The sequence below is a fragment of the Trichosurus vulpecula genome, chromosome 8 (assembly GCF_011100635.1).
Source record: "Trichosurus vulpecula isolate mTriVul1 chromosome 8, mTriVul1.pri, whole genome shotgun sequence".
Classification (NCBI taxonomy): domain Eukaryota; kingdom Metazoa; phylum Chordata; class Mammalia; order Diprotodontia; family Phalangeridae; genus Trichosurus; species Trichosurus vulpecula.
In genome coordinates, this window is record NC_050580.1 from 167,288,798 (window position 1) to 167,302,560 (window position 13,763).

At 38.2% G+C, this 13,763-nt stretch overlaps 1 protein-coding gene across 3 annotated transcripts in view; it reads left to right on the forward strand.

The window, feature by feature from the left end:
• The window catches only part of MYO5A (myosin VA), a 232,181-nt gene extending 219,358 nt beyond the window's left edge, over nucleotides 1–12,823 (forward strand). For all 3 annotated transcript variants that reach the window (XM_036734147.1, XM_036734144.1, XM_036734145.1), the window contains 5 exons: nucleotides 1,697–1,847; nucleotides 8,166–8,448; nucleotides 10,155–10,329; nucleotides 11,380–11,460; nucleotides 11,797–12,823. In XM_036734147.1, the coding sequence (XP_036590042.1) occupies nucleotides 1,697–1,847; nucleotides 8,166–8,448; nucleotides 10,155–10,329; nucleotides 11,380–11,460; nucleotides 11,797–11,949 (843 nt within the window). In that variant the 3' untranslated portion in view covers nucleotides 11,950–12,823. The remainder of the gene's footprint in view (nucleotides 1–1,696; nucleotides 1,848–8,165; nucleotides 8,449–10,154; nucleotides 10,330–11,379; nucleotides 11,461–11,796) is intronic.
• The last annotated feature ends 940 nt before the right edge of the window (nucleotides 12,824–13,763 follow it).

Consider the following 13,763-nt stretch of genomic DNA (forward strand, 5'->3'; position numbering starts at 1 on the left):
CCGAAGAAAGACAATGGAACAGTCTTTAGGAGGACCAAAGATAAGAAGAACCCCTTTTTGGCTATTGATTTGATGCAGTGTTTGTACTGGGCCTATTTGTAGTTAGGTATATTCATCACTTACTTGGATTTTCTCAAGAGAATTCAATTCAACAAACATTAATGCCTATTCTTCCAATGTACTGGAAACACAAAATTTATCAGCCTTCAAGGAAGTACAGGGCAGACTTTCTAAACCTTGGAACTTGCCCCTTTATGGGGGCCAGAGAATTCAGAATATTGTGCCCAGTGTGTAGAGTACTAGAATCTATAGGAGAGCCCAAATGACAGAATATTCAAATTCAGCCATTGTTTCTTAGTAGCCTGTGGTGTGCAACTTGTACTAGTCAGTTGGCAAAGATTCCTTTGTGGGGGGAGGGGGAGAGCAGGACTAAAATCTGCTAGACCTGTCCTGCTCTTGCAAAAGCTCATAGGCTTCTGAAGGAGGTTGGACCAAAAGGAACCAAAGTCTACAAAAGTGAATGTGACCAATGAACAAGGGCTCTGTGATTTTAAATACAATGTATTCCTGGAGAATTGCCATAAAGGGGATTACAGTAAAGCAAAAACCCCAGACTACAAATGTGTTGTTTCTTTATCCATTTGGACATCCCATTGAAATCATTGAGTAAATAGTTAAAAGTGAAAAGAAATAAAATATAGATCACCAATAGCATGAAGTGAACAGAGAAGCAAAACATGAAGTAGAAAAAAGTGGGCACTGCCTAGGGTTTGCATGAGCCAGCTTGAACTCACCCATGAAAGCCAGTTGCTAGATTTTCAGTGTGAGCATCTACATCATGGAAATTTGCAAATGTGACAAATCAGTTTGTTATTATTATTAAGTGACGGAAAAAATGTTAATAATGCAGATTAAGCCTAAAAGTATTTCTTGCATATATTTTCCCTCTGAAGAGCCTGTTGTTAAACATTTACCAGCATACCTCTGCCTCTCTGTGTCTAGAATCCCATTTAAACAGATAGTATCAAAGTACCCATTTTTGTTTAAGGAGGCTTTTTCTATATCATAGCCACATGCATATCAATGTGCCTAGTATGGACGTTATTATGTCTGATAAACAAAAAAACCTTAATAACAGATCATCATAATTCTCTTACCATTCAGCAGTTTGTTTGACAATGGCAGTGTCCTTTTGGTCCTGTTACTATTAGTTCGTAGAGATTAGTGCTCAGGACCTTTGATAGTCTAGTGTACAGTAGTGAGGCTGACATTTTGATTAAAAAGCCCAAGTGTATGCTAAGTCTTGGGATTTTTTACACATCCCCACCCTACCCCCCAATTCTTAACTTTTATTTATTTTTTTGTTTTGCTTGGTGGGAAAAGATGACATAGAGCCCTGACTGGCAGGCTAACAAAGTTAGATTTGATCCAGTAGGCAGTAAGAAGCAGAAAAGTAACATGCTGAAGATAGTTTCTGAGAGAGCTTATTCTAACAACCACGAGCAAAAGAGATTGAAGCAGGAATGGCCCCAGTACAGGGAAGACTAGCTAAAATGCTATTGCAGTGATCCAGGTGTGCATGGGAAGGCCTTGGTCCATGGTGGTAGCCACAGAACTGGAAAGGGAAATTATGTTAAATTGGGAAGAGAAAAGTTGCATTTTGCTTCTTGAAAATCAATCTTGCCTTACAATTTAGGGATTTATGAAGCACAATACACCTCGCCAGAATGAACACTGCCTCACCAACTTTGACCTGGCTGAGTACCGGCAGGTGCTGAGTGACTTGGCGATTCAGATCTACCAGCAGCTTGTTCGAGTATTAGAGAACATCCTTCAGCCGATGATTGGTAAGACTAAAAGGGCAACGAAATACTATTATGACTAAGAATATCATTAGTATGAGACTGGTATGTGAGGATGCTATGTTGAAAGCAGGCTCCATCTGCTCTAAGCACTCAACAATAAATAGGGAGTGCCAAACGAGCCCCCCTGGATATTCTCACCTAATAGCAGATCCCCTCCTAAGATAGCTATCCTCTTCCTGTTATTGAAATAAAATGTGTCAGCCTGAGTATTCACCCAAAGACTCTTCCCAAAGATGGTCTCCCTAGAAATTTAGTTATTAGACTCTACACATAGATTACATAAGATTTTTGTAATTAAATTTCACTCCAGTTGTTATCACTAACAAGCATTTCTGGCCATGAATCCAATCAGAAAATTATTGGATAACCTAGATCATTGGTGTCAAACTCAAATAGAAATGGATCCCTGTAGTTATACATGGACTTAGAAAACCACAAATTAACATTATCTATGTTATGTTATTTTTTGTTGAATATTTCTAAATTACATTTTAATCTAGTTCAAAAGTCATTAGAGTTACTTGACATCTGCAGGCAGTGAGTTTGACACCTCTGACCTAGATGACATGAGTTCTGGAGTTAAGGTAGGTAGCTGTGGTTCTCATAGACATGGTTAACTGGGGATGGCTTCTAGTCACCTTATCCCTCTGTTATAAGTTATCACAGGACAGTAGGACCATAGATTAGTGCTGGAAGGGGCCTTAGTCATCAAAACCAACCCCTTCATTTTACAGACAAAGTCAAAACCCAGAGAGGTTAAATCCCTTGTCCAGTGTCACACAGTTATAAGCAGAGCCAAGATTTGAAGATTCTTTCTACTGCACCATATTACTTGGTTTTCTTGTGATGTATACGAAAAGCTTCTGTCCTTTCAAATTAACTTAAAATCAATCTAACCTAAGATTAATATATACTTTTTAGAAATGATAGAGGCTAGACTTGCTCACTTGTCACAGGCACTTGTAAATTTAATCTAGTATACTACATATATATGGACTGTGGACTTCCCAATTATTCAACAAACATTTATTAAGTGTCTCCTATGTCTTAGCTGCAGCTAGGTGGCTCAGGGGATAGAACTCTGGATCTGGAGTCAGGAAGACCTAAGTTCAAACCTGGTTTCAGACACTTTCTAGCTGTGTGACCCTGGGCCAATCATTTAACCTCTCTTTGCCTTAATCCTCTGGAGAAGGAAATGGCAAACCACTTCAGCATCCTTGCCACATCAGCATACCAACAGTATGGTCCATGGGGTCACAAAGAGTTGGACACAACTGAATAACAACAACATTATCTTAGGCACTATTCTGGGTGCTGGAATAAAAATACAATGAATGAAACAGTCCCTACTAAAGAAGCTTACATTCTAATAGGAGAGACAAGTACACATGTAAGTATAAATAAAGAAAATATGATGAGAATAAATACAAAATAATTAAATACAGAGTAGATCGGGGGAGGGAGTTTTAGCAGTTAGGGAAGTCAGGAAGAGTTTCGTATGAAAGGTAGGGCTTGAATTGCATCTTGAAGGAAGAGTGAGATTTTTATTGGGGAGGGAGTACATTCCAGGCACGTGGGACAGTCATACGAAGGTACTGAGATGAGAGATGGATTGTTGTCCGTGAGCGACAGAGAGCAGGCCAGTGTGAGTAGGTTTCAGAGTGTAGGGGGGAGAAGAACATACCATGTGGCTGGAAAGAGAGGTTGGAAGCAGGTTGTAAAGGGCTTTTAAAGCTAGACAGACGAGGCAGCTAGGTGTTGCAGTGCATAGGGCTGGGCCTGAAGTCAGACAGACTTGTCTTCCTGAGTTCAGATCTAGCTCCAGACACTTATTAGTTGTATGATATTAGTTGTATGGGCAGGTCAGTTAACCCTTTTACAACTTAAAAAAAAAAAGCTAAACAGAGGAGTTTAAATTTGATCCTAGAGATGATAGGGAGATATTAGGTAGCCATTCAAATTGGAGTAGGGGAGTAGCATGGTCAAATCATGCTGGACTTGAAATCAGGAAGTCCCAGGTTCAAATCCTGCCTGTTTTTAGTAGTAGTTTGACTCTGATCAAGTCATTTGACTTTCCTGAATTTTACTTTCCTCACTTAAAAGATAAAGGAGTTGGACTTGATGGCCTCTTTAGACGCCCTTTTTACTCTAAATCTAGGATTCTAAAGTGTTCTGCATTTGCAGAAAGTCCCTTAGGCAGCGCTGTGGAGGCTGGACTGAAATGAGGCCAGCAGGCCCACCAGCATCCCGAGCAGACCATTGCAATAGTCTAGGCATGAGGTTATGAGGCAGGGGGCAGCGTCAGAGGAGAGAGGGGGTCTGTGTGGGAGATGTTATGAGGGCAGAGATGATAGGCCATGCCAACAGTTCGTATATGGGTGCTGAGAGAGAGTGAGAAGGCAGGGATGACAGCTCATTGCCAGCCTTGGTAACCTTTGACAAGTTTAGAAAACCAGGAGACAATGCTTCTTTACTTTGCCCTAGTGATGGGCTAAGAGCGATATGATTTAAGATGACATCCTCGAAACAGTTATTAGGCTGAGATCTGATACTAGATCAACAACAGAGCTCCCTAACTTGCCTTGGCCACTGGCAGCACTACTTTAAAGGATGGATTGAGGGCTGTGCGACTTGTCGTAGGTCTCTGTAAGGAGCCAGAGCAGTGTGAGTGTGGTGACTGAGCACGTTGTCTTTTTGCCGTTGCTGCCTGCAAGGGGAGCTGTTGCCCTCAGCAGAGCAAGAGAGGGTGTTTATGTATGTGTAAGCATATATAGCCACCTCTAGGTATTACACATGCCTCTGTGTGTCTTGATGTCCTTTTGCATGTGAGTGGATGTGTATGTGCCTTTGGATAGGCGAATGTGTGAGGTAAGTACCTGAGGAAAAGTAGAAACCGAGTAGAAACAGCAGCCAGTAAAAACTGTGAACTACTAAAAATAATGTACAACTCTAATGTGAAGTTGGGAAGACTTTTCTTCGTGAGTTCAAATCTGGCCTCAGACACTCAGTAGCTATGTGACCTGGGTAAGTCACTTAACCCTGTTTGCCTCAGTTTCCTCATCTTTAAAATGAGCTGGAGAAGGAAATGGCAAATCACTCCAGTATCTTTGCCAAGAAGACCCAAATGGGATCACCAAGAGTCGGACATGACTGAAACAACCAAACAACAAGACACGGGTGTATCCTCAACATACCATGGATGCTATTTCTAGTCTCCTCGTCGACCTTCTCCCGTATTACATGAGCAAGTTTTCCCCAATAATTTCCCCGTTTTTCTTCTTCAGTCTTAGTTCTGTTTGCCACCCCTGTTTTCCAGAATATCCCAGCAATTAGCCAACTCTTGGTATAAAGGCTTATGGGGAGCATAAAGCTCATCGCTAAGGACCTCTCTGCACTTTGAAAAGACAGAGCCTAGTCCAAGGTAGAGGCAAGAGAAAGCCGAGCTCAACAAGTTCTTCTCTTTTCCATTTGTACAAACAGGGCTTTATTGCCAATCAAAAAGTTTGCTTTTGACCTCTAAACAATTCCCAGTTTTGATTGCAGGTGCAGGCTAAGGAATTGAAAAGAACCCAATTAGTGGGTAAGCATTACAGGCAGAAGGGAAAAGATTTTGAATTAATTATACCAAGCAAACTCTTCATCAAGACTGCTCCCTAGTTCCCTGCTTCTTTTTTTACCTTCTCATTCTGACATCGCTATAGCATGCAAAAAGACCTACCACTACAGCATTTTCTATGATGTACATTTGTTTTCCTTCATTAGTGTGGCTGGGAATTATAAAACAATGTCTAATTAGAGCCTTGACAATTTTCTTAAGTTTAGATGACATTTTTGAAAAGACAAGTCATGCACAAATAATGTAACAAGCGTTCAGTTTTATTTGCATCACTGACATTTTCCTGAAGTTAAATTGGGTTTTCAGCTATGTAATAAGGAAAAAATTCAAAGTTTGAAGTTTCTATTCACATTTCATGAATCTCCTTAATTTTTAAAGTTTTCGCTTTCCCTCAAAAAACAAAGGCTGCCCACCTTTCCACTGAAAATCATTAATTGGATCAACGTTTTTGTTGGAGGGTGTAGGAAGTTTGTCTTTCAGTTTGAAGATGAAAGCAAGTACATGGCGGCAACAACTTGTCATTTTTTTTTTTTTACTGAGAACTTACCATCTCATCTGCTCAAGATAAAATGGCACCATCATTTGCAAAGTTAAACTTTCATCAAAGATTTCAGAGGATTATCTCCCTGCAATGTAATCTAGTAGGGCCCCCGTTGCCAGAAATTGTTAGATTTAACACAAAGTATTCTTAATAATGCTCACTTCCTCACTTAAAAACCACTTTACTCACAACAACTCTATGAAATAGATAGTGTAAGTAGGCTCAGTGGATAGAGCATTGGGCCTGGAGTTAGGAAGACCCAACTTCAAATCCAACTTACTACTGTGTATGACCCTGGGCAAGTCACTTAACCTTTGTTTCCCTTGATCCACTGGAGAAAGACGTGGCAAAGCAGTCCAGTATCTTTGCCAAGAAAATTCCCTATGGGATGACAAAGAGTTGGACACAACTGAACAACTCAGCAACAACAAAGGATCGTCATCTTCGCTTTTCACATGTGAGCAGTGAGTCTCAGAGATGTTGCATCAGCGAGTGTCTGAAGTCAGCTTTCAATCTAGACCTTACCTGACTCAAAGCCTAGTGTTCTTTCCACCTTCCATACTGGCTCTTCCTTCATAACAGAAATGGAAGTGTTTATGGAGAGATGGCTAGGAAGTTAGGAAAGGGGTATGGATAGGAAAAATAGCAGCAAATATTCACGGTGGTAAACAGTCTCTTTTCAAAGTAGTTTGAAAACATTGCCCCTTAAGATTAAGATATACTTCATACTAAGACCAAGAAACACTTTACAGAAAGGATACCTTGTCAAGTCACCACAGGCACTTAAATTTCTAAATGACCACATTTGGGCTAGACAGCCTACAAGGGGACCTATGAGTCTCAGATTCTGTGAGTTGAGAGTAGATTATGTTTTTAATAAACAACTGTCTTCTTTCACACCCACCATAAGAGCTATGGGTTATGAAGCTGAAGATGGCCTAAAGCCTTTATGCCTGTGCAATTAAAATAAAGTTTTACTAAATTTGTTTGCTTTGTGAAACAGATAACATTTATTTTTTTAGAATAATTGCAGAAGAATTATCCACTTAGCTACCCTTTTCTAAAAATATTTCTTAGACTAAACCATCAAGATTTTTAGACTTCAGGGAAATTTCTGCACCAAAAGCAGTAACAGTAACAAAACTCTTGTCTTTTAAAATTCTGTGCCTCCACGTCTCTTATTTGTGTTCTGATATAATAGTTATAACAACATACTATAGCACCTACTATGCACAAGGCTCTGTGTGAAGTGATTTGGTCCTCATAACATCCCTTGAATCTTTTAGCTTTTTCAGTAAAATGTCTTAGCAGATTATACTCAATAGCTCCTGCTCTCATAGGCGTTTCTTTGAAAACAAGAGTATAAATTTATCATTCACATTGCATGAAAATATACATTGATCACATGGGGAAAATTTTAGGTCAGATTCTATTATGTAATCAAAAGAATTTAGCATTGATAATTCCTAAGAATACTTTGCAGGCACCAGAATTAGACTGAAGGAAAATGAACAAGACTAAGGTTCAAGAGAAGGAAAGATCCACATACCATACAAATGGATAGAAAATTAGAGAAAGAAGCAGAGATTGCAACTTGCAGAGAAAATTCATTAGACAAATTAGAGCAGCAGTAGAAGTAGATAACGCCGGAGTTGGGATGTGCCTTAGAGATCATCTTCCTAAGGTGCGGTGGATAGAGTGTTGGACCTTTAGTTAGAACAACCTGAGTTCAGATCCTTCCTGACATTTATTTGCGTGTGACCCTGGGTAACCTCTGTCTGTCTCAATTTCCTCATTTGTAAAATCAGGATAATAATAGCTCCCACCTCTCAGGGTTGTTGCGAAGATCAGATGAAATTATATTTGTAAAGCACTTTCCAAACTCTAAAGTGCTATATGACTACTGGTTTTTATGATGATGATTCTTCTTGCTGTTACTACTTAATTTAGTGTTCCAATCTAGAAGCTCCAGTGTATGGAGCACTTTTTCCTACGTGTAATACTTTACATGTAACATCTTAATGCTTAGATTTTTTTTTTGCATAGCATAAGCAAGTTTCTTTGCTTGTCTTTTATTTTACTACTTAAACCTTGCAGTTTGTGCCTTTCCAGCTGTTGTGACTTTATTCTTATCCCAAACCAGTTTCTGGCATGCTGGAGCATGAAACCATCCAGGGAGTGTCAGGAGTAAAGCCCACTGGGCTACGGAAGAGGACCTCCAGTATTGCGGATGAAGGCACTTATACATTGGACTCCATCCTTCGGCAACTTAATTCCTTCCATTCAGTCATGTGTCAGCATGGAATGGATCCAGAATTGATCAAGCAAGTGGTCAAGCAGATGTTCTACATTGTGGGTGCCATTACTTTGAATAATCTTCTTCTACGAAAGGATATGTGCTCTTGGAGCAAAGGCATGCAGATCAGGTAAGCAAATGCCAGGCCTTGTCTCTTCTGAAATCCATCACCTGGAAAACTGGGGGGGTACATTCTCTTGGAAATTTCACTGACCTACCTTGATCAGGAGATAACTACTAACATATTCAGAACTCCAAACTAATATGTTATAACATTTCAGAAAAAATCTTAAGTTTAGTGCTAAGAGGCCAGAAATCAAAGAAGGAATGGAGACATAGCCTCTTTACATTGCTGGTCACCTATCCTGTACTTTTTTATCCATTCTTTAGTTTCACAAAATCTCATTAATTATAAGCATTCAGCTGTACTTTGCTAGTGTCCTTGGTAGAAAGACCTACTCTATTAGGCACTGAGAACACTTTGTGGGAGTAGGGAGTACTACAAGATGGGAGCATGGCTTTTTTTAAAACCAGGTAAGATATTGAAAGTTCTGTTGCCAAATTTCAACATTATATATTTTCAAGAAGAAAAATGTGGGCTGGCCAATAGTGAGAACACAAAATAACCAAGTGATAGCCCACGTATTCCGTTAGATTCTTCACAATGGCAGGTGAAGACAAGGGCAACTCACAACACCTTAAATGAACCCTCTATGGCAGAGTACGAGAGAATTTGGACAAGAGTCACTCAGGATGGGCAAGCATGGATGGGATCCTATCTGTATCATTGTAGGAAGCTTCCGTACCGGTACAGACCATTGGAGTATGACATTGAAGTCTTCTGGATTTAGATTTCTATGTTATTAAATTTACTGGGGGAATGTTCATGTTCTTTTACATGTGAATATTTATACAATACCCCTCTATGCTGAAAAACAAAAACAAAACCACTACTATGTGCAACACCATCTCAATCTAGATTACTTCTTTAACACTTTATTTTTCTACGTATGTGGTATCATATTGAATGTTATACAGAGAGGCATCTTCAGTGCCAGAGCCTCATCTTTTAGCTTTGACCAAGTGCCTTCTGAGCATATCTTCTAATGTGTGTAATGATTTAAATAAAAATTATAATGCCTATTCTGTGAGCAATACAAAATTCAAATAGCATATCCATTTTTCTTAATATTAATCCTGAATGTTAACTTCATTGGCTTCCTCCTGAAACCCCTGAAGTATTTGGCCAACTCTGCTTCTTTTTATGTTGTGCTTTCACTAGGCATGGTGTCCTATATCCCACATTCCCCCCAAACACAACACCAAGGGCAGGGCAGTGATAGGGAAAGCTCAGGCCCAGAAGAGATTTTACCTCCAAATTCCCTTTATTCCTCCCCACTTCAAAACTTATGCTACGCTATTATGCAATAAAACACTTCTCTGAAACTGCAATGGAAAACAAAAAAAAGTTCTGGTGGGAGTATGGAAATTATTCGTTTATAGAAATGTGGTTTATAATTAGCTTTTCAGAATGCCTTTATTCCATAAAGCAAGGAGTCACTTGTGGACTTGGTGTTTCCATTTGCTTTCCATTCCACTTATTTTTTGATAGAATGGCTCAATCTCCATCTTCAATTAAATACATTAAAGATCTTCTAATCATTTAATTTTTTAGGACCACAGTCAAGAGTGCACAAGCTATTTATGATGATTTTATTTTCAGGGACAGATGACTAAAAAGAACAAAAATACTGCTTGTCATATTGTATTTGAAAGTTCTGACAAGGTTGCTGAAAGTTTGATTAGACACGCCTTCTCAAACATCTCCTCACACAGGTACAATGTCAGTCAGTTGGAAGAATGGCTCCGTGACAAGAATCTAATGAACAGCGGGGCCAAAGAAACACTGGAGCCCCTTATCCAGGCTGCCCAGCTTCTGCAGGTGAAGAAGAAAACAGATGAAGACGCAGAGGCCATCTGTTCCATGTGTAATGCTTTGACTACTGCGCAGGTAAAACAACTGCCTTTTTCTCCCCATAAAAATGTATCCTGTGACTCTGAGCAGGTATCAAGGGACCTAAAAGGTCAAACAGTTAATCTTTCTGCCTTAGCAGGGGTTCTTGAGAGAGAGAGAGAGAGAGTCAGGAAGAGCTGAGTTCAAACCCAGCCTCAGACACTTAATAGCTGTGTGACCTCGGGACAGTGATGTAACCTCTGTTTGCCTCAGCTTATTTTCAACTGTAAAATGGGGATAATAACAGCACCTATGTCAGAGTTGTAAGGATCAGCTGAGATAATGTTTGTAAAGTGCTTAGCACGGTGACTGTCACATAGCAGGTGCTTTATAAATGCTCGTTCCCTTCTCCCCGTCATCCTCAAACTTTAACAGACATCTAGCCCACAGACCTCTAACATGCCATTTGTCTTTTGCTTCTAAGCAGAACCTTTTAAACTTCAATCTCTTCATTCATCATCTCTATAATTTTGGTAGATAGATAGATGGATAGCACTTTACATTTTCTAAGTGCTTTCACAGAAAAGGTTATTGAAAAGATGAAATGAAAATCTTGGGTAGATAGTAACCCGTTTTACAGATGAGGACACTGATTTACCAAAGATCATTCTGTGGCAGATTTGGAATTCAAAGTTAGGTCTTCTAAGTCCAGTGTTCTTTGTACTATACTCATACCATGCTGCCTCATACAATCAAATCATTCTGTGACATTATTCCTGTAATTTCCATAGGAAAAACCACAAGTCTCCTTTCTAATTAAAGCAATTTAATGTAACTTTAAGCTTGCAATACCTATAACTTTCTTTTCTTTATTTTTTAAAGTCTGTGGGCTCTATTAGTTCCCCTATAGCACATTGAATTATTTACATTCATCATTTACAATTACTATTTTATTTTAAATCTGTGATTGAAGAACAGACATCAGTAGGAAGAAACATTTGTTGGCATATGTGTATTTTTTATTGGACCAAATACTATGTTTTAGCTAGAGTGTATATACACTGTTATTTATTTAATAATAAGCTGAAAACAATACTTTTCTTCCAGATTGTAAAAGTTTTGAATTTGTATACTCCAGTTAATGAATTTGAAGAAAGAGTCTCCGTATCATTTATACGTACTATACAGGTAGGATGCTGGGTTTTATTTCCTTCGTTGTTTTGTTGGCTTATTGATTTATTCTCTTAAATGTTTTTTAATGAATATTTGACATTTTAGTTGAGGAGAATTTCATTTCCCTCTATTCTCGTTGTTTTGATTTTCACTGAATTTTGCATGCCACCATTTGTGGGTGATTTTTTAAAAATTTGCATACATCTGGAGAAATGAACTGATTTTTTAAAACTTGAGGACAACTGTATAATAAGATAAAAATTGGTACTTTTGTAAATCATTTTGTTAATCTTTTAATCAAATAAGACTTGATAGCTCCATGACCTGTTTCTTCTCTTTTCATTTTTCTAGATGCGTTTACGAGACAGGAAAGACTCTCCTCAGCTGCTTATGGATGCAAAACATATCTTCCCTGTTACCTTCCCTTTTAACCCGTCGTCCCTTGCACTAGAAACCATTCAGATCCCAACCAGCCTGGGACTGGGCTTCATTGCAAGAGTCTGAACCAGGACACTTCCACAGGCAGATGCTGCTGACAATAGTCTCTTGCTTGAAATAAGAACCCATTGTTTCCAGTGAGCTATTGAAAACACATTTTTAAAAAAGAAAAAAATCCTGCATACTTCCCAAACTATAGGTGGATAACTGGAAATCTCTTTAGAATACCTGGACTGCCCTGGATAGAAAAGCATGTTCTAGTGTGACACATCGATTTCAGAGTAATACTTCTCTATTTGATCTTTTAGGCATCCAGAGCTGGAATACAGATGGATGGTGAAAAAGAAACAAAGAGTCGCCAGCTGCCAGAATCCATTTTAAATCCTTAGCACCTCATTTAAATAGCATAAAGTAACATTTATTCCATATGTGAGTTGTTGATAGGGAGCAAAGAGGACCACCTCCAGGCTAAATGGAAGACTTGAAAGAAAAAGAAACCATAGTTAAATATGTAGTAATTTAGGCATCAATTATGTTTATAACTTGTCAAACTGGAATGGAGAAATAAACTGGCAATCTACAAAGTAATTTTTCAAATAACTTCCTTATTTGTGATCATGTCACTATAGTATAAAGTGTGAGGTATCAAGAGATTTCTTGGCTTCACTGTATAGCATAGGTATTCATTGGTTTGTACCATAGTTTACCAGACATTTTAAACTGTTGCTGCTTATGGTGTTCTTTTAAATGTAAACAGTATTCTTCTTAGGCACTACAGTAATAATATTCTCTTTTATCAACTTTGTTTACAATCCAATACAGTCCATTATTCTAACTGGATCATATGCAATTGTCAACAAATAACAGCTCACAAGAAAATGGTAACCAAGCACAAGTAGCACACTGGAAGTAACAGAATAATTTTTCTTTGAGGAGTTTTATTAAAATATTTGATATGTAGAGGGTAGGATTAACAAAATGATTTGTCTTATTTATTCAGAATTTTGTTGTGTTGATACCACTTAAGTCTTCTGTAAAGTGTCTGGTTTTAGTTATTGAGTGAGATATCTACAGTGCATGTTTTTGACATTAGATGTGAGTTTCTTTGGTTCATTTCTCCAACATGTAAGCTCAGTCAAGTATGTAGAAAAGAAAGTTGAAATGTAATCATGACCCAGATTTGCATGATTGTCTTGAGACAGATTAGTCTATGAATTACAAATAAGAAAATGTACAATAAATATTTAATTACTCTCAACCTTTGCAACTACAGCATCTGCTCTCAGGTATTCCTGGATACTTGAGAAGGCATCATGGCTGAAAGTTGGATGTTATTAAGTTTTGTAAAGGATTTTGTTCACAAGTACCAAAATCTACAAGGAATAGCTTAATGCTATAATTCTAATTGGGATCCTCTCCAGGATTGTTTTTTCTCAGATTATTTAGTAAAATTAAATTCTCATTTTGAGATGTACAAAACCAAATCTTCAGGATTTTACCACAAGCTCTTCTCTCAAGTAGTGTTTTGTGGTCAGATGACATAACTGTTAGATTCTCTTATAAGATTACCTATGTTGTTGAAGTATAATGTGAAATACTATGATTAGAAAATGAACATTTTCAATTTAATGACAAAGTTTATTATGAAAAGAAAAAATACTATACTTTAGTCGTGTAACCTACCTGACCTTAGCCTCCTCATCTGTAAACTGAGGGGGTTGGTCTAGATTAAGGGCCTTGATATTTGTTTGTATGATGAGAAACCCATGAGTGTATCAGCCATATGAAATCCTTACAATTAAAATTACTAATTGATCCTATCCTTCTAGCATGATAAATGGCTGCCATCAGTTACACAGGGGTAGGAGTCATGAGTTAAA